General features: G+C 60.5%; 2 protein-coding genes across 8 annotated transcripts; one reads left to right on the top strand and one right to left on the bottom strand.

Moving 5' to 3' along the window:
• The first annotated feature begins 47 nt into the window (after positions 1-47).
• Positions 48-15,424, top strand: LPIN3 (lipin 3). 7 transcript variants are annotated; one of them, XM_054573737.1, is made up of 22 exons: positions 48-154; positions 2,362-2,431; positions 3,672-3,821; positions 3,918-4,117; positions 5,257-5,352; positions 6,326-6,591; positions 6,811-6,891; positions 7,413-7,533; positions 7,706-7,982; positions 8,759-8,858; positions 9,000-9,160; positions 9,518-9,611; positions 9,704-9,773; positions 11,315-11,407; positions 11,485-11,528; positions 12,240-12,378; positions 13,335-13,483; positions 13,670-13,756; positions 14,242-14,394; positions 14,564-14,678; positions 14,755-14,858; positions 15,065-15,424. In XM_054573737.1, exons 4-22 carry the CDS (start codon positions 3,926-3,928, stop codon positions 15,207-15,209), a joined length of 2,487 nt encoding a protein of 828 aa, XP_054429712.1. In that variant the 5' UTR covers positions 48-154; positions 2,362-2,431; positions 3,672-3,821; positions 3,918-3,925; the 3' UTR covers positions 15,210-15,424. The 7 variants fall into 7 exon arrangements, with proteins under 7 accessions (XP_054429712.1, XP_054429713.1, XP_054429707.1 ...); XM_054573738.1 differs by having other exon boundaries at positions 6,808-6,891; positions 11,488-11,528; XM_054573732.1 differs by having other exon boundaries at positions 6,808-6,891.
• A 1,672-nt stretch (positions 15,425-17,096) lies between these two features.
• EMILIN3 (elastin microfibril interfacer 3) lies at positions 17,097-22,184 on the bottom strand. Its single transcript, XM_054573407.1, has 4 exons — positions 22,018-22,184; positions 20,538-20,660; positions 19,160-19,389; positions 17,097-18,883 (listed from the first exon to the last, which is right to left on the bottom strand). The coding sequence occupies exons 1-4, from the start codon at positions 22,182-22,184 to the stop codon at positions 17,097-17,099; spliced, it is 2,307 nt and encodes a 768-aa protein (XP_054429382.1).
• Positions 22,185-27,397: the final 5,213 nt, after the last annotated feature.

Here is a 27,397-nt window from a genome sequence, read left to right as displayed (position 1 = left end):
CTCGTGGAAGGGGCGGAGCCGGGATTTCACCCTGTCCAAAAGGAGCCGGAAGCGCCCAGTGAGTGTGGGGCCAAGGACACTTGCCGGCTGACCCTGTGCACTCAGGTGGAGGCGGCGGCTCCGGGTCCCGGAGGTCCAGTGGGCAGCTTCAAAGGTAGGGCCCATCCCGGGCCTGCGGAAGAGGTACCCCTCTCCCCTTCCCGCCTTGCCCCGCCCACCCGTCTTGCCTTTCGACCCTCATTCCTTCCTGTTCCTGGGCCTGAGTCTATCTCCGGCCATCCAAAGGGAACTCTCAGGGGTTGTGGAACTCACTTCGCCCCTGTTCCCGGCCCAGCGGCTGCGGGGGCCTCCGGATATCCAGCATATGGGATCAGGAGTTAAGGAGATGCCAAAACCTTTCAGGGGACGCTGGCCCAGCATCATCCCAAACTGTCTGACCTTGGGGCAGACACCCACCCTCTCTGGTACTGTGTTCTCAGTTGCAAAGCAGGGTCTGACTTTTGCCGTGTCTGCCCTGAGACTGATGGGGCAGCGGTGAAGGCCCCTGGGATTGGTTTTCTCTCTTCCAGAGCTATAGGAATTCTTATCCTCCTGTTCCCTCTGATCCTAGGTAGAGAGCCCTGCCCTCACCTCTCCCTAAAACTGGGAGCCCAGAAAAGCTGAAAGCTCTCACCCAGGGCAGCTTGTTCGGGCTTCCCTGGGTGGAGTTGTGAACTGGCTTGGGAGGCCTGTGGATGTTCGCAGAGTGAGATCCGAGGCTTGGGCTCCTGTGAGGCCCGCCTGCTCACTTTGCAAACAGCGGGGCCACCATCATGCAGGGCCTTGAATGCTGAGTTAAGAAATCTAAACTCTTACCTGTGGGAGGGACAGTGCATTGGAGTCTGACCTGCAATGTTGTCAGGACCAGCCTGGCTGAGCGGGGCTGTCACAGTGCCAAAAAAGATGCTGTGGCTGATAGGTGACATGTATGGGCATTTACTTCATGCTAGCGCTTTACATGAATTATGTCATAAATTACTCATGCATCCCTTATGTTATCCCCATTTCAGAGGCTGAAACTGAGGCTCAGAGAGGTGAAGAGACTTGCCCAAAGTCACAGCTATTAAATGTCAGGGAGGGACTAGAATCCAGACCGCCCGGTGCCTAACCCACAGTGTCCCCCGGTTGCCGTCCGGGATCTAGGGATGCAGTAATAAAGCCTTGGCCTAGGACCGCAGGAGGAGGAAGGAGGGACCGGATGAGCAGGAGACTGGGGATAGGATTCAGAGAGTTGGGGGGCGGTACCCATGAGGCCTGACTGAGCTTTTGGTGCTGGGGAGATGAAGTGTTTGATTTTAGACATGGTATTTGGGGTGAAGGGTGGTATAGGGGAGCTAAGCAGAGCTTCCCTCCACCTGGAGAAGACCAAGGAGGCAGAGCTGGGTCCTGGGGAGAGGAGGTGCCCTCAGGGATGGGTGCAGGTACAGGAGGGCAGTCCAGGGCCTGGCCCACGGGAGTTCCTCCAAATGCTGAGCAGACAGACGTGGGGTCCCCTGCCCCTGGGGTTAGGGACCAGGTTGAGCAATGAATTCTAGGCTGAGAAGAGTTTGAAAAATTGAGGCTTTATTTCACAGAAGGGGAAACTGAGGCCAGTGAGGTAGTTGCCTGAAGACACTCCATGGGTGGATCAGCGTAGGACCCAGGGCCCCCCGGGGGTGACATCTCTGCCATTGAGTGCTTTCTGCTACCTCAGTGGCTGTGACCCAAGGCCAATTTTGACAATGTTTGGGGACAATTTGATTGTCACAGCTGGAGGGAGGGTATCAAGGTACTATTGGTATCAAGGGGGTAGAGACTAGGGATGCTGCTAAACATCCTACAGCCCGCCCCCCCAACAACAAAGAATTATCCAGGCCCAAATGCCAATGATTCCCAAGTTGGGAAACCCTGTATGAGGTCGAGCTGAGTGTGACACGCCCCCCACCCACCCAGCTCTTTTGCCCTCAGCAGGGCAGATAGTTCAGGCTTGGGCCTCCAGCTGGGCAGACCTTTGCCCTCACCTCTGGCCTGCCCCTCCCAGGAGTGCTCCTTTATTCCTGGAAGCTTCTATCTAGAGTCCTCTCTACTTTTCCTGGGCACAGTGATCTAGAGCCCAACCCACCACAAGTCTGCCCTTGTCAGTCTGTCTGTCTCCGGACCTATATTTACAGAGTTTGATGATAGGCAGGGAGAAACCAAAGTGGAAATTTTCACAAAGCACAGAGTAGGTGCCTTGCAGATAAAATATTTATTAAATTTGAGTGACGTGTTCAGGGTCCAAAGGGCTTCATTTTATCCCAGTTTTCACTTTAGCAATTGAAATTGTACCTTATGTTTTTGAAGCTCCACATTTCCAGCAAGCTCCCAGGTGCTGCTGGTGTCGTTGGGCGTGGACTGCGCATTGAATGGCAAGGTATTGCAGGGCTGTGTAGAAGGGGGATATGGGCTGGGCCGCCCTCTCTGCAGTCAACTGTGTTGTGGTTTGGGGACTGTGGAGTGGAAGGAACCATGGTACCGAGTCAGGAAACCAGGATATGAGTCATCACCCCCTTCCCCCATCTATGGCTTCTTAGCTTAGTAGCGTTTGGATAAGCCACTTAACTTCTTTGAGGGGTGGTCTTGCACAGCAGGTGGTCCTCCAGGGATTCTGACTCAGGGTCTGAGGGAGGGAGGTGCCCTGTGGAAGCGGATGGCCAGTGTCCTGGCAGCCGAGGGGGCAGTGGGCCACGGGCCTGGCCAGCGGGGAGGACAACGAGCTGAAGCTGGCAGGCGGGCACCGTGCCAGCGTGGAGGCGGCTCTCATCATGGCTCTGGCTTTTCTCTGTGGCTGCTGAGGCCTCCTGCTTCTGGCTCACCCAGCTGTGCCTGGTGTGGGAAAGCTGGAGGGACCAGTCTGGCTGGGGGAAGGAGGAGCCACTCTGGGCACCACAGGCCAGCCCAAGGCCTGAATGTGGGTCTGAGGACCAGGGTCAGGGCTGAGAACTACGGCCTAGAGACACTGGGGTCAGCTGTGGGCCACGGATGGACTTCCCACCCTCCCAAGGAAATTGGGAAGGACTTTGGAGTTTGGGGCCTTAAACTGGGAGCTGCCTCTACCCACAGCTGTAAGAGATGCCCCACCTTGAGCATCTGACCGCAGGAATAGAGCTGGGCAGAGCCTTGGGTACCTGGGGTCCTCCCATCCCTGGTTCCTCCCAAATCAGCCACAATGGACTAGCAAGGCCCCTTCTAATGCCTAGCACCAAGAGGCAGCAAGGCGGCTGAACCCATTTCTCAAATGGAAAAATGGAGGCTTCTGCCTCCCCATTGCCTTGGAAGATATCAGTCTGTAGGGCTGTTGCCTGTTTCCCAGCAGGACCTGATATATCATAAGGCTGCCCCTCGCCGACCCCAGGGGAGGAGCGGTTCGTATGTAGGACTCTACAGCAGGGGCTGAAATCCCAGCGCCTTTCCTTCCTGGTTGTGAGATCCTGGGCCCGTCACTCTGCCTCTCCTGTCTGTCAACAGGAATAATGACACCCACTCGGCCAGCCTCATAGGTTGTTGTGAAGAGAAAATAAGCCCTGTCACAGAGCACTGAGGTCCTTATTACTCATAGCATTTAGAGGCTCAAGGAACCCCAGATTGCCTTACCCAGTGCCCTCATTTGACAGATGTGGGGATCGGCGCCTGGAGAAGGGAGGCGGCCGTCCAGGCGTCCCACGGCTGGTCAGCGGGTGAGCCAGAGCTAGAACCCACATCTACTGGCACGCCTCTCGTCCCCTGACTGCGGCCCATCTTCAAAGGCCTGAGGGCAACACATCGTAAGTCTGGGGACCCCAGGGTCAGGCTGCAAAGCCTCTCTGCAGAGGGAGGGGGACCAGGCCTTGGTCCCAGCACCACCTGCCTCCTCTTGCCAGCCGCAGCCATGAACTACGTGGGCCAGCTGGCGGGGACCGTGTTTGGGACGGTGAAGGAGCTGTACCAGGGCCTGAACCCGGCCACGCTGAGTGGTTGCATCGATGTGCTGGTGGTGAAGCAGGTGGATGGCTCCTTCCGGTGCTCGCCCTTCCACGTGCGTTTCGGCAAGATGGGTGTCCTGCGGTCGCGGGAGAAGGTGGTGAGTGCTGGTCGCCGGCCCGTGGGCCACTGCTGGGTGGGCTTTTGAAGCCAGGGCAGCCACTGCAGTCCCAGAGAAAGCCCAGGTCTCCCTTAGGTGGAGACCTGTCCTTCTTAGGTATTTTCTTCGATGGTTTGGGGTTGGTTTGGGTTTTGGACCGAGAGGGCTCCTATCTTCCCCCTGGAAGCAGCGTGGTGGAACCATCAGACCTGGCTCCAGCCCACTAAGACCCTACCTGTGCGTCACCTGTGCTAATGGGCACGCTTTCCTCTGCCTGGTGATTAAATCAGAGCTGATAGCACCATCCCCGGGCCAGGCCTGTGGGTGAGGTTCTGGGTTAGCTCCTTCCCCTTAGGAAAACTGCGCTGTTGTCACTGGGCTTAAGTGAATATGACAGGGACTTCTGTTAGCACTGAGGCCTGGTGTGCGAAGAGGTTTGATGGTAAACCCCCTGCACACTAGGGTGGCTATGAACTTTCCAGAATCCAGATAGGACAGCATCACCTTGTGGGAGGCAGTCCAGCTCAGTGGTTAAGAGCCTGGGTTGTGAACTCAGACTCTGAGTTTATAGGCTCAATTGGGTACTTCCCAGAGAGTTACTTAACCCCGCCAAGCCTCAGCTTCCTCATCCATAAAGTAGGGATAATGATAGCTATTGCAAGGGGAGGCTGTGAAGATTAAACAAGGCGGCCTAGAAAACACGATTCTAAGTGCCTAGAAAATGGCAGTTCCTATCTGTGTCGGTGCACTCAACAAACGTTTGAGCGCTGCCCTGGGGCTGGGCCTCAACAGGTACAAGGCGAATCGCATCCTTGTTCTTATGGACCGCGGGGAAGAGGGAACACAGAAACCAAGGCATGACTGTGCCACAAAGTCTGGAGAACGGGGAGGCGTGTTGGGGGCACGAGAGCTCGGCCAAACCTCTCTGAGGAAGCAGAGACCCTCGGCGGGGGGGGGGGCGGCAGCCAGGTACAGCAAGGGCTGTGGGAGACAGTTCCAGTGCATGCAGGGCTCGAGTCCAGCAGGGAGCCCGTGTCTCCTGGGCCAGCGGGGAGGCCAGGACCCCAGTGGACCTGAATGCGGCAATGAGAGCCGATGCGGGGGTCATGCACCCCTTGCCCCATCATGCCCTATTACAGGTGGACATCGAGATCAATGGGGAGCCCGTGGACTTGCACATGAAGCTGGGGGATAGCGGGGAGGCCTTCTTTGTCCAGGAGCTGGAGAGTGACGAGGTAAGTTCCGGCCCCTTCACCAGCACCCGCCCCGGGCGGGGCCCTGGGGCTGAGGGTCTGATGCAGGGGACTGGCTCAGGGCTGGCATTCACAATGCGCTGTGGGCACCTGGGTATATTCCGATGGGGGAGGCAAGGGGAGGTGGAGGGGCGAGGGCTGACTTTTTTCCCAGAGGACGTTGGGGAAGATTTCTCAGGAGAGGACACTTGAGCTGGTCCCCTGAAGGGTGAGAAGGAGACCTTCCTCTTGTAACTTGGAGAGGAGGAGGGGCTGAGTGGCCGGGGCCAGAAAACATAAGACGGCTTGTTCTGGATCTGAGGCCGACTCAGCGCCGCTGGAACGTGGAAGTGTGTGGGTGGGGGGTGAAGAGAAGGGTGTTTGCAGAAGGGAGGCAGGCCCAGCACAAGCAGCAGAAGTATTTAAATAGTTTGACTGAGCCCATACCGTGTACCAGACACTGCGGTGGACTCGGATCGGGGGGGGGGGGGGGCGACACCTGCCTTCAAAGAAGTTTCCCAGACTGGTCTGAGAAACACACAAACAGTGGGTGATGCAACTCTGATCATTGCAGTGAAGGGGGTTGGAACTGACACTGAGGATAGTCAGGGCAAACTTCCTGTAGGAGGTGACTCCTGGCTGAGTCTTAAAAGGGAAGTAGGTGTTGGCTGAGGTAGGCGTGAGCAGAGAAGATTCAGAGGCTGATGCCCAGACTTCTGCCCAGACAGTGTGGTTCACGCAGCTCCTGGGACTGAGGTCGCTTTGTCTCTGAGGGAGCTCTGAGGCCAGCAGCAGGTGCAAGGCCATGCTGCCGCCGCTGCCGCCGCCACCTCTGTCCAGCCTCCCGGCCTGTTTTCCTGACCCCAAATGAGCTCCTTCCAGGGCCTGAGACTCTGGCAGGGCTCAGGGTGCCTGGGGAGCAGGGCAGCCCTCCTAAGCTGTGGCCCTGCAGTCCTGCCCCTGGTTTTCTCCACAGGAGCACGTGCCTCCCCGCCTGTGCACATCGCCCATACCCTGGGGTGGCCTGCCCGGGTTCCCCTCGGACTCCCAGCTGGGGACAGCCAGCGAGCCCGAGCCCATCGTCTCGCATGTGGCCTCCATGGGGAGGAAAAAGAAGCTTCGTAGGAGGAAACCGAGGCGGAAGGAGGACGCGGTGGCAGACGATTCTAGTTCTGAGGATGTGGAGGCAGGCGCTGAGAATGAGCCCTCCCTGCTGGAGAGGCCGAGGCTGGAGCCCCCAGGGTGTGTGGGGACCAGGTGGGGGCTGAGGGTGGGAAGATGCCAGCTGGGGTCAAGCACTGTTTGCTCAGCTGGTGCTGTGCGCCCCTAGGCAAGGGCCTTGACCTCTCTGCGCTTTAGTTGCTTCACTTTCCCAAGCCCCCCGATGTCCAAGCTCCCACGGCCTGCCCTGGGTGCCCTGTGCTGTCGGTGAACATTGGTTTCTCTGTGGCCCCTCAGCAGTACCCAGCTGGAAGGGGAGTCCTCGCCGCAGCCCATGGACGTCCACCCCTACTCCGATGGCGAGTGGCCCTCCCAGGCCAGGTGAGGGTCCGCGTGGGCCACAGGCGGGACTCGAGGCCAAGGTCTCAGAGTAGTTTCCATTTCCATTTTTCTAAAAAAATAATGACTTAGAATACCTTTAATGTGTTCCCCAGCCATTTGTTTATCTCCTTTATGAAGTGTTTGTCTTTTGCCCATTCAAAAATAAAAATTGAGGTAAAACACATATAACATAAAATTTACCATTTTAGCTGTTGCAAAAGCGCCCCGTTCAGTGGCACTTAACATATTCCCAGTGTTGTCCACTGTCTAGTGCAGTCCCTGTCTAGTGCCAGAACTTTCCTGTCACCCCAGATGGAAACCCTTTACCCATTAAGCAGTCACACACTTGACCCCCCTTTTTTTAACTGGACTGCCTTTTTATTGTTGATTTGTAGGCATTCTTTGTATATTTATATACTCTGGACCCAATACAGGCATAAATATGTGTTGCAAACACCTTTTCCCAGGCTGGGGTGGGCGGCGGGCTGGCTTGGGCGCCTCTGAGTTTTTGTCTTCTGCAGCCTTTCGTCGGGTGGGCTAACGTCCCCTAAGAGTGACTCGGAGCTGGAGGTGAAGACCCCCGAGCCCACCCCGCTGAGGGCTGAGTCCCACATGCAGTGGTCCTGGGGGAGGCTGCCCAAGGTGAGTTCCTCTGTGACAGCCCCCCGTCCCTGCCTTACAGGGGCTCCACGGCCCCTGCGGATAAGGACTGCAGTGACTGAGACTTGGGCCACCTCCCCAAGGCCTTGTGGGGCGTGGGAGGCAGGCCCTGCATCGGCCTGGCCCCCAATCTCCCCCGTTTGTTTGATTAAAGGTGACCAAAGCTGAGTGGCCCGTGTCCTCGATGGTCCCTGATGGCAGCACCGGGGCAGCCTCACCACCTCAGGGAGAGCCCGGCACCCCTGACCTTCAGCCTGACACAGAGGTGCCCGCTCTGGTGGGTCCCCCGCCCCTTGCCCCTGAGCAAGAAAAAACCAAGACTCAGAGGTCCAGGGATGGAGGCCTCTCTCCTGCCTCCAAATCGTGGAGCTGGGCCGGTCTGGAGGGTCTAGCTCCCACCGGGCAGCCAGAGAGGGTCTCCAGGGGGAAAGGTGAGTGACACCCCCAGCGCTTCCCTGGGATCACGTTACTTCCTGGGTGGACTCTGGGACATCAGGCATGTTTTGAGCACCTACTGTGTGCCAGGCACTGTGTTTGGCACCAGCCCTCACAGGGCTCACAATCCAGTGGGCAGACAGATGGCGCGTGCATAAGCCAGGGAAGAGCGGTGCACGGGTGATAGGGGACAGATCGTTGGGTGGGGCGGGGGCTATTTAGGTCACGTGGTCAGGTAAGGCCTCTGTGAGTGGGTGATGTGCGAGCTGAGATGTGAACAATGAAGACCTAGCTGAGGGAGGATCAGGGAAAGAGAATTCCAGGCAGAAGGACAGCATGTGTCAAGGCCACGAGGAAGGAGAGAGGTTTCATGCCTGGGAACCGAGGCCGCTGGTGTGTCTTGAGCGCTGCAGACGAGAGGGTTAGGAGAGGGAGCTGGGGAGATGGGCGGGCGCTAGACAGTCCCGGCTCCCCGGCTGGGGTTTGTCCTGAGTGCCTGGGAGGGCACTGGGCCTGTGCTCCCAAGTCGGTGGTCCCTGGCAACTCATGGCTGTTGAAAGTTAAAATTAGGTAACATTTAAAATTCCATTTCTCCATCACACCACATTTTAAGTGTGTACCATACTGGATGTGCAGACAGAGGACATTTCTATCATTGCAGAAAGTCTGCTGGCCAGCAGGGCTTTAGGACGTTCAAAGGCAAGGGGGTCACGTACAGCTCACACTACTGCGCACATGTTAGGTCTACAGTCATCCCCTCCTCTGCCCTCAGGCTCCGTGAAGAGAAGCCAGCACCTGGGCCCCAGTGACATCTACCTGGATGACTTGTCCTCCCTGGATTCTGAGAATGCAGCCCTTTACTTCCCCCAGAGGTGCCTGTGTGCTGGGTGCCAGGGTGTCTTGGGATGGGGGCCCATCGGGCCAGGGCTTGGTTATCAGGGCCCTGGGAACAGGGAGCCCCCTCCTTCCAGCCTCCTTGTATTCATGTCACTGTTGGCCCTTCTCCCCACCAGTGACTGTGGGCTGGGAGCCAGGAGGTGGAGCGAACCCGGAAGCCAGAAGATGCTGGGGGACCCCAACCCCGAACAGGAGCAAGAGCCCACCCCAGACACAGTGGACACGATAGTGCTGTCCCTCTGTGGGGGACTAGCCGACAGCCGGGACATTTCCCTTGGTATGTCCAACCATGAGCCCTTCTAAGGACGGGCACTGAGGCTGGGAGCTGGGTGGGCAGCAGGGGTGGGAGGCTGGCTGGGCATCCCTGCCCTCTCTGCTCTGCGGAGCCCACCCTCAGCCCGCAAGGGTGCGTATTCCCGAGGCCCCGAGAAACAAAGGCTTGATGCTCAGCTGTGACTTATCCTGTGAATCCAGGGTGGCCAGTGCCTGGGGTGGGAACAGCAGGTGCAAAACCACAAGACAGGAAGACCCTCATGGGAAGCTTGAGTGGCAGAGTGTGGAGGGACCGGGAGAGACAGGGCAGCGGGTCACACGTGAGCTGTCAGCCTACCCCTCTCTCTGCCTCTGTGCCCAGAGAAGTTCAACAAGCACATAGTCTCCTACCAGGACCTGGCTCAAAATCCTGGCCTCCTGGATGACCCTAACCTGGTGGTGAAAGTCAATGAGAAGTAAGTACCAGGGCCAGGCTGCTGGCTGCCTCAGAGAGTTGCCCCGCCCCCAGTATGGCCCTATAGCCCCAACACCGTGTTCTGTCCCCCAGGCACTATAACTGGGCTGTGGCTGCCCCCATGGTCCTGTCCCTGCAAGCCTTCCAGAAGAACTTGCCCAAGGTAACAGTGTGGGCGCCCCTGGGCCTCCTGCGGAAAGTGGCCATGGCCTCGGGGTAGGAGACGTTAGCCAGGAAGCGGAGGGTGGGCAGTGACAGGCCTGGGGCTGACTGGCTGCAAGGCCCACTCTGGGAGGGGAGACTGAGGTCCCCTGAAGCTCCTCCGTGCTGTATGGACAAAGCCACACCCTTCCCTGGTTCCCTGGCACAGTTGAACCCCACTGGATTGGGACTTTTCTCCAGAGGAGCTCAGGATAAACCAGAGGGGGCTGAACATTCATCAGGGACGTGGCTTTAACAGGAGGTTTCAATCTGAGAGATGAGGCTGGGGAGGCGGGAGTCCCATCCCTCCCCTTACCCTGAGAACGTCTCCAGGCTGGGCTGAAGGTGCTCTCTGACTTTATCCAAACATATTTCTTGTGCACCTGCTGTGTGCCAGGGACAGTCATGCTCTCAAAGAAAGTTAACCAAAGGCTCAGCCAGGTGAATGTAAAATTCAACTGTGAGCGTTGGGAAGGAGAAGTCTGGGGTGCTTTGAGAGACTGCGACAGGGAGATTTGCTGAGCAAGTGCCCACTGGGCAGAGATTGGAAGGATGAGTAAGCCTTAAGCAATCGAGGGGCAGGAATAGCATGTATGGACGCTCAGAGGTGGGAAGGAACCCAGCCTCTTCAGTCCCTCCCAGAACCTCCACCCAGTGCTGACCTGCCCCTGCCCCTTCTGCCCTTCTGGAAGTGGTCCAGGGCCTTGCCCTGGTCTAGTGTTCTCCACTTGATTAGAGCTGCCCAAAGAGCATCACTAACCAGATATAGACTGCGGGTGCCTCCCTTCGGTGAGGCTCAGCTCTGACCCCTGGCTGGCTCTGTGTCTGAGCTAGGACCACGCCCGTGGGAAGGAAGAGGGTCACTCTCCTGCTTGGCTGTCCCCACATGGCCAGACCCACCATCGAGGTCCCCTGGACACTCCCCCAGCCTGTTCCCAGCTCAAGTGGCCACCCTTGGCCAACCCACCCCCAGCTCATGTCCTCCTAACTTCGGTGCACCATTCTGTTTGTAGGAAGCACAAATCTAATCAGTATCCCCCCCCACCATGTTGCCCCCACCAGACAGTGATGGTAATATACACAGAGGGCTGTTCATATGATAGAATCACTGACCTCAGGAGCTGCCTGTGTTGGTCTTGGAGGTTGAGGAGAGTACTGGCTATAGATTGTCCTTCCTGCTGCCACTTGGTGGCATCATGCAAAGGAGTACCAGATCTTGAGAAACTCCCGAAGCACTGACTCACAAGACTGGGAGGCCAGGCCGAGGTTGGGTAGAGGCCGGGGGTCAGGCGGGGCCAGGGCAGGCATGGGCGGAGGGGTCCGTGGTCCCCGCGCTTAGTTACCTGTGAACCTCGGGCAGAGATGGGTGTGCTTCCTCAGCCTCCAGGTGTCAGCAGCGCCTTGTGATGGCCAGCTCCAGACTCTGGGCTCATGGTGGCCTGAGGGCAAGCGAAGGTGGGTTTGTGTGACACGGGGGAAATGCCATGGCCATTCTGCCCACAGAGCACCGTGGACAAGCTGGAGAAGGAGAAGATGCCCAGGAAGGGTGGGCGGTGGTGGTTTTCTTGGCGACGCAGGGACTTCTCGGCCGAGGAGGTGGGTGGTTACGGTCACAGGGTAGGGCCAGCCCAGGCTGGAGCCGATTGTTCACTGGGTGAATGTTCTTCCCACAGCAGAGTGCCCAGAGGGAGAAGACCACGGCCCGGGAGCCGCGGGGGTGAGCTGATCTCTTGGCTGGGACCTGGGGGAGGCTTGCCCGCGGAGGGCAGGGTGGAGCCGCCACCTCTCCCCCAGCTATGGTTTTTGGTCACTGCCCAATCACTTCTACACCTTTTCTTTTTCCCGAGACATGCCCCCATTTCCCAGATGGGAAAACCAAGGCTTAGAGACATACCAAAGGTCCCATAGCCGAGAAATGGCAGAGCTGGAACAGGTGCCCAGACAAGGGGCTAACCGCATGAAGGGCGGCAGGGCCTCCCCTCTCCGCCAGAGGACCTGACCTTGCTTCCTTTTTTGCCTCAGAACTCACCCAGAATGCCCAAGGTTGGGGTCGGGGGTGACCAAGGGTGAGTCACCTGAAGCCAAGGCAGGCGAGGTTGGGAATAAATCCTAAAACACATTCCTAGGTTTTCTAGTAGATATCTCCAAGTCAGGCGCCGGCATCCTGACCGTGGAGAGGCACCGAGGGCTGAGAGCCCAGGGCCCCGGCTCTGCCGACACCTTTCTGGGTGTAGACCACCAGCCAGCCCGAATCCTTCGTCTGCTGCCACGTAGGGGGTGGTACCCAGAGAGAGGTTTCTGATCCCCTGGGTCATCTCTGGAGGGGTAGGGATGGGCCCCGGCTCCGTGCAGCCTGGGACGAGGGGAGTCTACTGGAAGTGCAGGGCCACCAGCCGGGGAGGTGTCCTGAGAGCGGGGCTGCCCGCAGGGAGAAGACTGACGTCCTGAGCAGCGAGGATGATGCCCCCGACAGTCCCGTGATCCTCGAGGCTCCCTCCCTGCCACCCTTGCCTCCGGCCTACGCTCCTGCCTACAAGAAGTCCCTCCGCCTCTCCTCCGATCAGATTGTAAGTGCGCACAGACCTGCTGGTGTGGGGATGGGGGCGGCGGTGGGGTAACTGTGCCAGAGCCCTGCAGGGCATGGCTAAGGAACGGCCCCTCAGAGCCACGCTTTCACCAAAGCCCAGGGCCCACCCCCTTGGCCGCCTCCCTAACAGCCTCTGCTCGAATACCTCCAGGGGCAGGGGGATCACTTCTTTGTATGCCAGTCCATTGCTGTCTGTCAAATGCTCTCACTGGAAAAGCCCTCTGTGCCTAAAAAAGTGACCTGCAGCAATTCGGCTGGCTCTGGCTCTGCCCTTGGAAGCCACGCTAAAAGAATCCAGTGTTGGGGACAGGCATTCAGATTGGCCCTGGAGTCACGTCTTTGAGCTCAGTAACTGGTGGTGCCTGTAGGAAGAATGTTCTCTCTCTGAGTATAAGTCCATGGTCAGGGAGGCGCCCGGAGGAACCTGGCCGGCCTCGTGCAGAGCAGCTTCCACCTGTGTGGTGCCTTGGGGCTCAGACCCGCCGTGGCGGAAAGCTGCCCTGATCCTTCTCTCTGGACCAAGGACAGGGCTAAGCTCTCTAGAGGGTGTCACAGGTATCCCAGCCCCCGCGATGACCCCCACAGGGCCCCTGCTAAGCCGTAGGGTAGCTCCCCGCCTCGGGCAATGCCAGCCTTGGGGCTGATCTGACAAACAGCAGGAGCCACAGGCCAGGCTTTGTCCTTGAGCTTCAACACCCCCCACCCCCCGCCACCCCCGGCCTTGTGCAGGCCCCAGCAGCACCCCCTCGCGGACACCCTCTGCCCACAGGGATGTGTCTGTGTGGCTCTCTGAGGGATTTGGGAGGTTCTCTGAGTTGGGAGGGAGGGAGAGGAGGAGGAGAGGCCTGAGGATCAAAGGCCACAGTTTGGGGTGGCAGGGGGTAGACAGTGCCTGGCTGCGGCAGATCACAGCAGCCCGCCTTTGCTCGGCCCCAGAGGCAGCTGAATCTGCAAGAAGGGGCCAACGACGTGGTCTTCAGCGTGACAACCCAGTACCAGGGCACCTGCCGCTGCAGGGCCACCATCTATCTGTGGAGGTGGGACGACAAGGTGGTCATCTCGGACATTGACGGCACCATCACCAAGTGAGGCCTGGTTGGCAGGGGAGAGAGGGAGGGCCTGGAAACTTGCCTCCCTCTGTGCTGGGGGGTGGGGGACAGGGAGAGAGGCCCTCCCAGTGGGCCTCGCTGGGGCTGGGGCTGGGAGTGGGGTCGTACATGGAACGTGAGGCCCACGTGCGGCCGCCTTGCAGTGACCCCCCTGGGATTTAGGTCCGATGCTCTGGGCCACATCCTGCCCCAGCTGGGGAAAGACTGGACACACCAGGGCATCACGAGCCTCTACCACAAAATCCACCTGTGAGTGCCAGGCCTGGGGCTGGGCAGGGCGCTGGGGAGGGTGCCGGGGCATCTCAGGTCGTCGCAGCCTTGGCCCTGGGAAGCCAGGCTTGGGGACCAGCGGGTCCCGCAAGGGAAGAAGCCAGGCCATGTCCCTGGGGAGGAGACCCGCCCACTGGGCCCCCTCCCATGGAAGACTCATCCCCCGTTGTCTGGGATCTGAGTCTAACTGCTGAACTTCAGGCTAGAGAGGAAGTGTTCAGACTTGCTCAAACCTTCTCATCCGCCTTGGTCCATCTTGGCCTCGGAGATCTGTCCATGCTGCTCCTCCCGAGGCCCCCTCTCTCCAGCCTGGCCCCGTGGTTCTCCCTAAGTCCCCTCCCTGCAAAGGCTCTGGGTTTGGAGGCCAGAGCTCCAGGGTTGGGCTGAGCTGGCTGAAGCCAAGGGGGCAGGATGGGCGATGGCCTGTCCCTGATGGCCCTGTGCCACCTGTCTCCCACCCCCAGAAACGGATACAAGTTCCTGTACTGCTCAGCGCGGGCCATTGGCATGGCCGACCTCACCAAGGGGTACCTGCAGTGGGTGAGCGAGGGGGGCTGCGGCCTCCCCAAGGGCCCCATCCTGCTGTCTCCCAGCAGCCTCTTCTCCGCCCTGCACAGGTAACCCTCCTACATGATATCAGCCTACACCCCTGGGGGGGGGCGGGGGGGGGCGAGCCCAGTGCCAGCCCAGGCCAGGCCGGCACGAGGCCTGTGTCCCCTGACCCTCCATCTTCTGATGGCCACCCCTCCTCGGCTGCCTTCCCTGCGCACGGCCCTGGCTCCCCAGGGAGGTGATTGAGAAGAAGCCAGAGGTGTTCAAGATCGCCTGCCTGAGCGACATCCAGCGGTTGTTTCTGCCCCACGGACAGCCCTTCTATGCCGCCTTTGGGAACAGGCCCAATGTAAGTGTCTCTTCCCCAAGGGCTGAGGCACCTCTCCCCACCTCCCAGCCCACCGGCCCCTCCCTGTCTCCCACAGGATGTCACTGCCTACCGGCAGGTGGGCCTCCCGGAATCTCGAATCTTCACAGTCAACCCCCGGGGAGAACTCATCCGGGAACCCATGAAGAACCACAAATCCACGTGAGGCCGCACCCTGCCCCGGGCTCCCCATGCCCCGCCACGTCCCCACGCCCTGGCCTCTCCCTGGGCCCCCATTCCACTGCCCCACCGGGGACTCTATTCCTTATCCATGGCTCCCAGACACCGTGCAGTCTCTGCCTGGCGTGACAGAGGCTGTGGCCCAGTGGAGTCTCAGGCTCTCACTACTGGCCCTGTCGTGCTCACAGGTACGAGCGGCTCAGCGAAGTGGTCGAGCTCCTCTTCCCGCCCGTGGTCCGTGGCCCCAGCACAGATCTGGCCAACCCTGAATACAGCAACTTTTGCTACTGGCGGGAACCACTGGCTGCTGTGGACCTTGATGCCCTGGCCTGAACCTGCCCCGGCTGCCCCGTCCACCCTGGCCTGGCCCAGAACTGACTGGGTATCCCAGGGCATAGGGGGTGGGAAGCCGGGTGCCCCAGGGCCAGCCCGACAAGGAGGAGTGGGGCTGAGGGCTGGTTGGCAGCCTCTCCCCTCCCTGTCCTGTCTCTTGCCTCTGCCAGCAGAGCTGCAGGGGCTGGGGCAGCTGCTCCGGGCCCCAGCATGGCCCTGGCCTGTGGCAATTAAATGATTGTCACCTGGGCCCTTGCAGCATTCTCTGTGCCTTAATGCCTTGAGGTCTATCCCTATCACTCTGAGACTTTGCCTCAACTCCCGATAGGACAGAGAGAAGAGGGAGGCCCCACGGAGGCTTGAGAGCTGTAGGCACGGGGCATGGGGGTGGCAGCAGTCAGTAGCTGCTTAGCATCTGGGAAGGACACAGTGCTTCCCCTGCCCCCGTGGGGAGCCTAGACCGTCCATGCCCTCGGCAGCCAGGCCCTTATGCAGCCCTGGCCCCTTCCCACAGATCTTGAGCCAGACACTCGAGCACACCCCGAGGATGCGGCCCTGAGCCCTGCCAGGCAGGTGGGGGCGGGCCTGCTGCCACCCTGTAGGCCTCTACCAGTCAGTTCAGTGGCCGCACAGCTGCTGAGTGGGCTCCTGCCCGAGGAGCTGGGCAAGCAGGGCTGACACCCCACTGCAGCCATCCCACCCGCTATCTTTGGGGAAGAAAGTACCTTTGGAGAGGCTAAAAGCTTTAATCCAGGCCCGCCCTCCCCGAACAGCACCACAGTGGCGGGCAGAATACCAAATGTCAAGAAACTAGACGGCAGGGCTACAGGGACCTGCAAACCAGCACAGGAGGCCCCGTGCTGCTGCGGGGAAACTGAGGCCAGGAGTCTCAGCGGAGACAGGCACCAGGGTCTCTGGGAACTGCGCAGGCCAGACGAACACTTGCATCTGCAGGCTGTTCCGTGGTGGTGTTCTACCTGCATTTCTCATGACTTCACGCTCATCCAGGTGGGGCTGGGTTTGCAAGGATGTTCGAAACTAGGCCTGAGCCCTCTCCTTCCAGCCGTGGCCGCCTGGCTTCATTCAGACCACGAGGCTGAGAGTCACCCTAAAGATATCCCCCAAATGGGAAGGGGAGGACTACATGGGGACCAGAGTGCCCTGAAAACGTCTTTGGGGAAGAGAAGGGAAAGCACAAATGGCGGGGTAGGGGCAGCTCCAAACAGATCACCGGGACCCAACCCTCTCCTCTGGGGACCTGCAGCTGCCTAAGCCCTCACCTTGAGGGGGATCAAAAGGCGTAAAGAGAACCCCCGGCTGAGCCTGTGTTTCTGTGCTGTCCTGAAGGACCTATGGGGTGGGGCATACCTCTGGTCCTTGGTTCAGAAACGGCATCTGTGAAGCTGCCACATGCAAGGACAGTGCTAGTGGGCAGCACCTTCCTGCAGAAACAGCCCAGATGGCTGGGGAGAGGAGCTGCGGGACAAAGGAACCAGAAGCTTCCACAGGCTTGGGCCAACTGGCTGTGGGCAAAGGGGAATGTGGACAGGCCATTGTCTGAGAAGGAACCTGCAGTCTTTGCACAGGTGCCAACTCGTGTCTGCAGAAGAGCAACTGGTAAAGTGGACTGAGGTCCCTTGGGTCCACCCTGGCCTTCAGGCATGTCATACTCTCCTTGACCACTATCCTGAGCTGTCCAGTTGGTGCAGCACTGAGCATGGGTGTTAATGTCTGAGACAGTCACATGGAGCTGGACCAGACTGTTCCTTCAGTGGCCTCTGAAGTGGCATCTGCGCTGGCCAGAGGCAGCTAGGAGGCATGGTCCGGGCTCAGAGGTGATGTCCGCAGGGTTGGTGGCATCTGGGGATTGGGCCCTGTCCAGCTCACCTAGTTGGCCTGCCCTGGCCGTGCCTGCTCGGCCAGCTGGGCCCGGCAGTCTAGCAGGTCATCCCGGAGTCGGGCGATGTCCTGTGCGTGCTGGGCCAGCGTGCGATTCAGCTGGTCCACGTGGCCCCACAGGCCCGCCCTGGGCCTGAGGGACTCGGTGGGCGTGCTGTCCAGGTCTGCAGCCATCAGGCCCAGCTTCCCACACACACCCTCCACTTGTGCTACCCTCTGGTCGAAGTGGCCCACTGCGTGCTGGAGTTTCTGGGCTGTGTCCTGGCAGCGGCTCAGTCCGCCGGCCACATCGGCCACACCGGCCTTGAGTTGCTCCAGCTCCCCCCGCAGGCTCAGGACCTGCCTGTGGCCAGCGCGAAGGCGTGAGCCCTGGCTGCTGACCTGCTCCTGGATGGCGTGGACCTCAGCCTCCACCTTGCGTTCCCGCTCATCCAGGGACATGTTGGTAGCCAAGAAGGCATCCGAGTACTGGCTGACAGAGTCGCTGAGGCCCGTCAGTGACTTGCTCACGGAGTTCAGGTTGACCTTGAGCAGGGTGATCTCGCCCTGGAGTGAGCTGCCCGTTGCTTCTGCCAGCTGTCCCTGGACCTCAGCCACGGTGCCATTGAGCTGCTGGAGCAAGGCTGCATGGTTGGCCACCTGGCGTAGGAGGACCTCAATCCGGCTCTGCCAGGCCTTCACCTCTGCCACGAGGTTGTTCAGGACAGCCAAGGTGGTGCTGGGGGTACACGAGGTCTCCAGTGAAACCAGCCGTTGCTCCAGCACCGCCAGCTCCGTCTGCACCAGGGGTTGCGCAGACTTGCCTGGCGGGGCGCTGTCATGGCTGAGCTCCCCAGCCAGCGCCAGCAGGCGCTCCTCTAGGCTCTGCAGCCGCTCTTCCAGCACGGTCCTGAAGCCACCCACACCCCATCCCCCCTCCTTCGTCCCCAGACAGCAGCCCCTCCCTCCACTCTCTGTCCCATTGAAGGTCTCCAGGCCCTCAAGAAGTCCATCCACACCCCCCTCGAGCATGGCCGCAGAGAGCCGCGTGAGCTCATCCCTGGTGGTGGGTCCATGGCCCCTTTGGGCCTCAGTGACAGCCTGCAGGTTCCTCTCGAGGCTGTCTATGCGGGCGCTGATCAAAGCTAGCTGGCTGCAGCAGCTGCCCCCGCCAGCCACGCTCAGGCCCTGCAGCCGGGTCCCCAGCTGTGAGAGCTCCCGGCGCAGGGCCAGCTCCCGGCCATCCAGGCTCTGGTGCAGCCTCCGGCTGGCCGCCTGGCCTTCCTCGCACTGCTGCCGCACCTCCTGCACCCGCAGGTCGCATGCATCCTGGACGCCCTGCAGCTTCTGCTCGAAGCCATCCAGCAGGCTCCCCCAGAGTCGGTGCAGCCGCTGGTCCACATATTCGTCCAGCAGGGCCAGGGAGGTCAGCGGAGATGGGGGGGCCTCCCGCAGCTGCTGCAGGTGGGCCTCGTGGCCGAGGGCCAGCCCGTGCACCTCATCCAGCAGCTGCACCTTGGTCCGTAGCGTGTTGCTCACCTCTGTCACCTTGGTCAAGATCTCGTCCAGGGGAGGTGTGAATGGCCCTCCAGTTCTGTCTCCGGGGTTCACAAACCCCTCAGGGATGACCCCAAAGCCCACAGGAGTAACAGGAGATCTGGGGCCACCAGCCATCCTGTCGGGGTCCTCGTGGCTGGCCACCAGGCCGCTGAGGGCACCGTATGCTTGTGCCAGGCGCCGGACCTCACCTTCCAGGCGTTCCAGCCGCTCACCAAACAACCCTGGGCCTTTCCTTCCTGGGAAAGAGGAGGAGAGAACCCCAGGAGTGTCACTGGCCTGGCTCTCTCAGCATGTCCTGTTGCCAGGCCACCTGAGAGGTTTCCTGTTCTAAGCCAGCCTTGCTGGGCATAGTTTCATCAGCTTCGGGAGGGGGCCTGGGGACTCACCCATTTGCCCAGCACGAGATGCAACCTCCCTAGCCCTGCCCGAGCTCCGCTAGCCTGAGTCGATGGCCTTCCCACCTCTCCCCAAACACCCAACCACCTTGGTAGGGTCTCCATGGGCAGGCTCACCGTAAGGGCTGGGGGCCGCTCTGCTGGAAGGAGGGGGCCTGGGGCCGGGGCCCAGCTGCCCAGAGGGAATCCGAGGCTCAGGCTCCGGCTCCGGCTTGGGCGGGGCAGCCCCGTGGTCTGTGAGGTGCTCAGGGCAGCCTTCTCCATTGAGCCCAGGGCAGCAACGCCAGGAGAGCTCCGTCACCATCTTGTAGCCGACCTTGTACTTGGGTCTGAGCAACGTGCGGTACCTGGGCCAGGGGTGGGGACAGGGCAGAGCTCTGATCTGCGGGCTGAGACGCCTGCCTCCTGGCGGGTGACCTTGCCCCCTGGCTGGCATTTGGGGCTGCTCTCAGACACTTGGAGATGGTCTAGATGTCTTCCCACCTCTGCACCACCCCAAGGGTTTCTTTTTCTGTGCTTCAGGCGACAGGGCCACGGGGTGGAAGCAGGCCTTGCCAAAGCTCAGAGATGGCTTAGGGGAGAAGGGAGCAAGACCTTAGCCCCAGGGCTCCAAGACCACCTGGAGCCCCTGGAGCTCATACTGCCAACAGGAATTTCTCTGGCTTTGGTGGTACCTTGAAGAATTTTGCCGAAGCCCGGGCCCCTCCCCTGTGGGTGGGGGCGCAGCACTGCCCTGTAGCTGGGACAAGCAGCCCCTCTGGGCCCCCGTCAGCTCCCCTTAGTCCCTTCCATGCTCCCTAGCCTACTCGGGAAACTCGGCTCTGGTCGCAGAGGCTGGTGAGAGGGCGCCTTTGATTTCGAGCACAGAGGGGAAGGGTCAAGAGTCGGGGACGGGGCAGGGGCCACTGCACCACGTGTTCAGCAGGTACCCATTCATCCACCGAAGGAAGGCCTGGGGCACGTGCCCAGGGGTCCTGAGCTAACAGGACTGTTTCCAGACCTGTGCTTGAACCTCTCCAAGTACAGAGCTGTGCGTCCACCTGTGTGCACTACCACACGTCCTCACACGGCCCGTCTGTCCAGCCCGAGCCCCACAGTCCAGCTCCCACCCCTCACCCCTGGCCTGCCTTCTCCACAGTCGCCACAGCCCTGCTTGAGTCGGCCCAGGGTCCCTTTGGCATCAACCACTGCCAGTGTGACTCTCTGCTCTCCCCTGTCCCCCCACTCTATGCCTTGCCACAACTTCTTCTTTCTTGCCTGGTGCTGCCTCTGCCCTAAAAACCCTCCCCTGCTCCCCCTAGGGGGTGGCTTTGACTGGAGCCTGCCCCTGACTCCTCTTTGGGCCCTTCCATCTGACCGGTGTTGGGGCCGGAGCAGCCTCCCTTACAGTCCAAGGAATTACAGCCCTTGCAGAGTTGGCTGCTGCTCTCAGCTGAAGGCAGGCCTGGGGCGTGTGCCCAGGGATCCCGAGTGGCTGGGATGGGGGTGCACTCACGTGACTGTCCCGGGGCACTTGGGCCCCCATCCGCACTGCCGGTACTCAGCCTTTATGTAGCTCTCTGCTCCCTCCTGTAGGATGCAGGTCACATTCCTGTGCACCACGTAGGCGCAGAGGGCCCTGCAGGGAAGAATGGCATCCTTGGAATATCTGGCCTGGGCCAGGCCCACTGAAGCTCCCCACCCCCCGGCCCCCTGACCTGCAGGCCTCAGTAGGAGACCTGACTGCCCACCTTTTCCCCACTACTTCTCGTTGTTCCTGGGAGCCAGGGCCCTTGGCCTGGGGTCCAGCCCTACTCCCAGTCTCTCTGATCCTGTCTCCCGCAATGGGTCGGTCACTGGGCTAAGCCCGCACTGAACCAGGAGCCTGGCGCAGCTGTCCTTGCTTGGTCGGACCTCTGCCCTCCCTGCCCGGGGAAGAAGCTCTTCCTGGATTCCCCACAGAGAGCCTTGCCACATTCTCCACCCTTTCCCAACTCCATTGCTGGCTCTCAACTCCTCATCTCAGCCTTTGAGGCTTCTGAGGTCTCAATTTAGTGCCTGCGTGCCTCTGAGACCACACTTCTCTCTTCCTCCCCTGACTGACCCCAAGGGAAATGAACCCCACCTTGCAGCTTTCTGGCTCCTTTCTATTCCTGGCTCTTCATTCTCAGATCACTTCTAACTGCCGCCTCTGTGAACCCTGCTCTGGTGCGCCCAGGCCCAGCAAGGGTCAGCTCTGGGCTGGACACTCCCCTCCGACAGCACCTCTCAAATGCAGCCAGAGTTCAAATTGAGCTAACGCCCCAGGCAGAAAACCCTGTCTCACCTGATGGAGACCAGCTGGCAAGCTATTGCCTACCAAACACCAGATGGCTCTGAGGCAGGCCATCAGGGCTGGGGTGGCGGTTGCCTGGCATAAACCAGCCACCTGTGGGCTGCTGTTGGGCTCTGGAGCCACGACATGAACCCAGGACCCAGGAGCCCCACGAGCTCTGTGACCCAGCGACGCTGGGGCTACCAAGGAGTTGCTGGCGCCAGGCTGACCTAGGAAGAGGGTGGGCCGCGGGGCGCACGGCTCCATCTTCTACCCGGTGGGGCAGTGGAGCAATGGGAGGCCCGGGCGCCGTGTGTGGGAGAGCCCCGCGTGCTCGTGTGCGGACCGCCCTCCCTCCTCCCTCCACCTGGTCCGCTGCGCCCGGGGTTTGCACACAGCGCAGCTGGAAAATGTTACTTCGCTGGAAAGGTTTCCGCGGGCACTGCCAGGATCCCCGCCGCCGCGCCAGGCCCCCTCAGCTTATTTTTCTTCGCCAGTCCCGCAGCCTCCTGAGGCGTAGGGCGCCCGGCCGGCAGAGGCTTGGCCCCCAGGAGCCGCCCCCTCCGCGCCGAGGCCTCGGTGCCCAGCACCCTACCTCCCCCGCGCGTGGTAGGGGCAGGTGGGAGCGGCGGCATGGGGCCCGTCCCTCCCGCTTCCCGCCCGCCGCGCGGCCCGCGCTTACTTGTGCGGCCCTGGGCGCAGTCGCGGGCGCCATCCCGTCGTGTATAGGCTGTAGCGGGATGCACCAGGCGGCGCGGGCCGCGCGAGGAACGGGGTGCCCTTGGCCTGCGTCCCCGAGAGCAGCGCCGCGACGGCGCACAGCCAGACCGGCAGGCGGCGGCGGCCCATCGCCGCTCCCGGGTCCCCACCTGGCCCCGCGCGGGGCCCCCGCCGGTGTCCGCCCGCCGCGCCGCCCCGCCGCTCCCGGGAGCTCGTTGGCCCCGCCGCCTGGCGCTTTGCAGCGGCTGCGTCCCGCGGAGTGGCCGGCGCTGCTCGCGGCTAGGGCCGCGGAGGGGAGGCGGGAGGCGGGCTCTGAGCGGATTAGCATAAACTTGGGGCCGCGTCGCTCTCCTCCGCCGGCCCCCTCTCTGCCGCCAGCCCCCCGCCCCGGCTCCGAGCTGACGCGCGAGGGGCCGCCCGAAAGTAAGAGGTTAAGGAGGGAGCAGCCCCTGGGTGGCGGGGGCGCAGGCCGTCGCGCCCAGGGAGGCTCCCCAAACACACCCATCCACTGCCGCGGCCAGCGTGACCGGCGAGAAACCGAGTCAAACCCCAGGGGCCAGCCCGGCCGCAGGGCTTCCCAAGAGCCGCCCACCCACCGTCCTGACATACTGGTCTTCAAAGTTGGTGTGCACGTGGGGACCGCGGTCCACGGCTCGGGGACCGAGATGACGGTATTTTGCGGCACACCAGCAACACCTCCGCAGCCACCTACTTGTAATAGGGCCCAGACCATCCCCGTTTTGCGTCATTGTCCGGAGGTGCCCAGGAAATCTGATAACTCTGCTTTCCCCTCCCCAGGTGTCTTAATTCCTCTTCGTCAAGTCTCTGCAACATGGTCCAGTGGCTAGGCTGTCGCTCTGGTTTGCGGATCGGGTCCCGTGTTGTCTCTGTCTCTCCTAGGTATGGGCTGCACTGAGCTCCAAACGCCTCACCTTGCCAGCCCAGCCAAGGATGCTCTGCTTCTTTCTGTGCAGCTCAGGCTCTTAGCTAGCTGGACCACAGCGCTGCCTCACTATGAGCGCCTGGTCAAAGAAAAGCTTTAGGTCTTTCTCACAAAGAGCTGCTGTTAAACCAGGCTTCCTCCATATTTCCCTTGTGAAATTGACTCTTGGAACCCAAGCGCTGGCCTTCACAGTCATCCTTATGCAGCATCGTTTTGTTGACATGCTAACCTGCAAAAAGCGTTTCGAATCCTCATTCTGTCACCCAACAGAGTGGCTCTTCTTCCTGGCTTTGTCTTGTCCACACAGGCAACCACAGACTTCTGTGTCTTTACCCAAGTAGCTGGCAGGTGCGCAGAAGGCAAGGGACTCTGAGGCACACCTGGAGAGACCTCCACCAACCTGACTTTGAGAGGAAAACCCACACCCTTCCGGTGAAGCGACGATGTCAAGGGTGCCAGGATGGGGCGGTTCTGAAACCCACATCCCGCCTCTGCCCTCTCCCAGCCTCAGTGGCTTGTGGGTCCTCCTCCTGGGCTTGGACATTGGAACAGAGAGGCTGAGGGGATCCAGCTTCAAGGTGGGCGCTGCATTAATGTCCTAGGGCTGCCATAACAAATCACCACAAACTTTGCAGCTTAAAATAACACACATCTATTCTCCCCCAATGCTGGAGACCAGAGCTCCCAAGTCAAAGTGTCAGCAGGGACGTACTCCTTCTGGCGACTCTAGGCAAGGATCCTGCCTTTCCTCTTCCAGCTTCTGGCTGTGGTTGGTGTTCTTTGGCTTGTAGCTGCATCACCCCAGGGTCCCCATCTCTCTTCACATGTCCTCCTCCCTGTGTCTCATTGTGGCCTCCTCCACATGGCCTTTTCTCTGTGTCTCCTCTCTTCTTATAAGGACACCAGCCATTGAATGAAGGGCCCAGGCTAATCCAGCATGACCTCATCGGAAGCGGCCATGCTGTAAAGACGCTATTTCCACAGAAGGCCACATTGTGAGGTTCTAGGTGGACATACATTTTGGGAAACAGACGCTATTCAATGCACTCCAGGGTCCCCGCGGGGTGGCAAGAGGACAGATCATGGCATGCTGCAGCCACGGCGCTGCGGGAGTTACAGGGGAGCAGAGGGAAAGACTCCGCCAGGAGAGTGGGGCGGAGTCCGGAAGCTGTGGCACTCAGAGAAGCGCAGCGAGGGGCCGTCTGACGACTGACTCTTCCCTGTCTGCTTCCAATAACCCACTGCGCTTGAACTAGCTTGAATGGGCTTCTGGTCCCGGCAACCAAAGGATGCCCGTCTAAGACAGTCTTTCATCCTCCGCCACAAATCCACCGAGTGTGCTATTACAAGCTCCAGCCTTTAACAGAGCTGTCACGAGTCATTTTGCTGAGGACAGGGTACACAGTGTCCATAACACGCTCTTGATCTGGTTGCTGCTGAACTTCCGCTTCTTGGAAAGTGAGAGACTGCTGAGTGGGAGATGAAGGGCGCCCTGCCCCTCAGCCCGGGCTGGGCTCTGGCTGCCCGGCAGCGCGCTGCCCAGCCAGCTCTGGAAGAAACCCCCCTCCCTGTCCCAGAGACTGTGATCCTTTTCCAAGGGGTCCCGCCCCTTCCTCTCACTCCTTTCCCCAGCCCAGATGTGGGGCCCACAACTCACGGGGAGGAGGCTAGAGCCTGTCTCAGCATGAAAAAGTCCATATAGCACGGGGCTGAAAGGACCGTCGGAGCCCACTTTCCCCTTTCCCATGTGGCTGGTATCAAACGCCACGTTCCCTCTTTAATGAGAACAGCTTCGGGAGCCAGCACCAGGGCCCCTTCCTGCCGGGGGAGGGGGGGGAACGGCATAGGGGAGAGGCTCAGGGTCTCGGCTGGATCCAGCCAGAGGCTGGGGTCTCCCCCGCAGGCAATGAAGCCACTTTGCATCTGCCAGACAGAAAATGTGTGCAGGCCAGGGGCAGGGGAGGGAGGCAGCCCGTCATGCCCACCCTGCCCCGCGCGCGCACACACACACACACACACACACACACACACTCAGACTGGACTTTCCACACCTGGATGGAGGCAGGCTGAGGGGCCACACAGAGGGTCGTGCTTTCTCTTCATGGGGACACGCATGGCCATATGCACACTCCCGGTCCACCCCACGCCAACTCCCTAGACACCTACACAGAGGCAGGCTTTCCCAACCTCCACCAGCCCCTGGTGACAGATGCGCCACCTGTCTCTTCAGGAAGAACAGAGGATGCCATCAGGATGCCAAGACAACCCTGGACAGGGAGTGTAAGGCCTCGCATTTAGGACCCTCAGTGAGGGGCACAGTGGGGGACATGAGTAGGAACCTCTGCCAGACCCTGGCCCGCCCCTCTGTCCTCCATGGGCTCGGGGCACAGAGGCAGGCTCGCTTGGTGGTGACCCGCTCAGCTGGGACGGCCCCTGCCGCCCCATGCACTGCTCAGACTCCCCGGTTCCTCTCCCCTCGCCAGGCTCCTTCCACCACACCCAGGACGCTCTCGGCTCTTTATGGAGGCCCACACATAAGCCCGGTGGGAGCCACGCAGAGGCTCATGGAATGTAGTCTCCTAAGCGAGGCAGAAATAGACAGTGCTGACCCTGCTCGCCTTCTGGCACAAGTCTCTCCCACCACAGACGGGCCCCCTGCCCCTGGGAGGAGCTCGCCCACCCCAGAGCCAGCTGGTGGTGGCACCCACCTAGGATACAGGCTCCAGGCTCCCCCAGCCCTTTGTCCCTGCCCACCACCCCCACTCTATTTCCTTTTTACTGAGCCTGCGCAGTCCACCTCCCTGCACACAGGGCCACCTTGGAAAGTTCTCTGCAGCAAGGCTCTTCGCCCGGCTCACTCCCTCCTCAACGTAAACATCAGCACGCTCAAAGCCCAGCTGGCATTTTGATTGCACCCCCACAGCTTCAAAAAATCGTTACTGTCAAATCCACCCGCATTTCTGGGGTAGGGGTTTGGAGTGATCCCTACCAAGTGGGCAGAAACATGACTTCCCTAGGCCCCTGGGGTCCCCAAAGCGAGGGCCTGGAGGAGCATCCAGAAATCATGGACACTGGACTTTGTAAAGCCAGGATGGATGGCCATTGAGCGAGAGTTGCTTAAAAGGAACTTAAAATTTGTGCCGCGCTGATGGGCCCCCAATGTGGACACATGCAAACCAGATGCCACCATTATGCAAATGGTATGCAAAATATATTCAGGGGCCTCCCAACTTTTGCAAATGCCAAATGTGGCCCTTGGGGACCCTGAGTCTAGCCAAGCCCCGTTATGGGACACAGAAATGACCTTGGACTCTCTAGTCTTTTATTATGGGCAAGAAAGGCTTTGCCCTGAGACCATTCGCACTCTGGGGGAGGGAATAAGACAGGGAGTTCATTGGGCCTGGGTTGGAATCTCCTCTTTCCCACTCGCAAGTTGCATGACCTCCATGGAGTCACGTCACGGCTCTGGGCCTCTGTCTTCCTATCTGTAAAATGGTTACCATGAGGACTAAACAAGAGTGTGGGCTTAAGCTCCCATCCACAAGGTTGTGCACCTAGGAGACGTTCAGGGAGCAGGCAGGGCTCCGAGCGCTTCTCCAAGGGGGACATCTGGGCTCCTTGCCACGCCCTGAAGTGGTGACTGCCCTGGGCAGGACCCACTGCAGGGGCAGCCGCACAGCGTGGGCTTGGGGAAGGTCAGTGCCAATGAACCCAGTATCCACGTGCACCTCATTCATTCTGAAATCTGCCAGCCGTTCTACTCGGCAGAGGTGTGGCGGATGCTGCTGGTGCCCTGCCAGGCTCCCGTGCCCGGGCCGCGCTCCCGCCACCCCCGCCCACACTGTGGGGGCTATGACCGCTGAGGCTCATGGCTGCCCTTCCTGCGAACTGCCCTCAGATGGTGAGAGCCACTCCCCTGGGAACTTACGCCCCCTCCCACCGCACTGCCCGTGACTGGCTGATACAGGACACCAAAGGCCGGCCTCCTCACTTCAGGGGCGGAAGTTTCAGGCTCCTCTGGATCAGGCCAGTTGAGAGTCTAGACACCACCGGAAAGCAGACAGGCGCAAGTGTGTGACACTTACTGCAGTCGAGGAGGCGTGGGGTCACGGAGGAAGCAGTGCCTGGGGTTGGGCCGATGTCTTCTTGGGGCGCCCCTGTGGGGAGAAATCCCAGGTGGCGGACACAGCATGTGCAAAGCCAGGAGGCAGGGGACAGCCCAGTGTGCCTGGGGGACCTGCAGAGCTCTGGGGGGCCGGGGCCCCTGAGGCGGGGCCTTGGGTACTCCGGCGAAGAGTCTGACTGTACAGCCGGGGAACGATGCATCCAGAAGTGTCTTGAAAAATGTCTCCTGGCTGTCACTGCACAAAGCACTGGGGGAGGGTGCCAGGGAGACAGC

The sequence above is a fragment of the Pteronotus mesoamericanus genome, unplaced genomic scaffold, assembly GCF_021234165.1.
Source record: "Pteronotus mesoamericanus isolate MK-2021 breed Mesoamerican mustached bat unplaced genomic scaffold, CSHL_Meso_final contig_25, whole genome shotgun sequence".
Lineage (NCBI taxonomy): Eukaryota > Metazoa > Chordata > Mammalia > Chiroptera > Mormoopidae > Pteronotus > Pteronotus mesoamericanus.
This window is presented reverse-complemented; position numbering and strand designations above follow the sequence as displayed.

What these genes read in the sequence shown, in the direction of transcription:
- LPIN3 (XM_054573734.1), top strand. Translation starts at nt 3,926, where the DNA reads ATGAACTACGTGGGCCAGCTGGCGGGGACCGTGTTTGGGACGGTGAAG. An exon ending in GAGTGGCCCTCCCAGGCCAG is followed by an intron (nt 6,892 to 7,412) that starts GTGAGGGTCCGC and finishes TGTCTTCTGCAG; the next exon opens with CCTTTCGTCGGGTGGGCTAA. An exon ending in CCTTTGGGAACAGGCCCAAT is followed by an intron (nt 14,679 to 14,754) that starts GTAAGTGTCTCT and finishes TGTCTCCCACAG; the next exon opens with GATGTCACTGCCTACCGGCA.
- EMILIN3 (XM_054573407.1), bottom strand. Translation starts at nt 22,184, where the DNA reads ATGGGCCGCCGCCGCCTGCCGGTCTGGCTGTGCGCCGTCGCGGCGCTG. An exon ending in AAGTGCCCCGGGACAGTCAC is followed by an intron (nt 19,390 to 20,537) that starts GTGAGTGCACCC and finishes CCCCTGGCCCAG; the next exon opens with GTACCGCACGTTGCTCAGAC. An exon ending in AGCGGCCCCCAGCCCTTACG is followed by an intron (nt 18,884 to 19,159) that starts GTGAGCCTGCCC and finishes CCTCTTTCCCAG; the next exon opens with GAAGGAAAGGCCCAGGGTTG.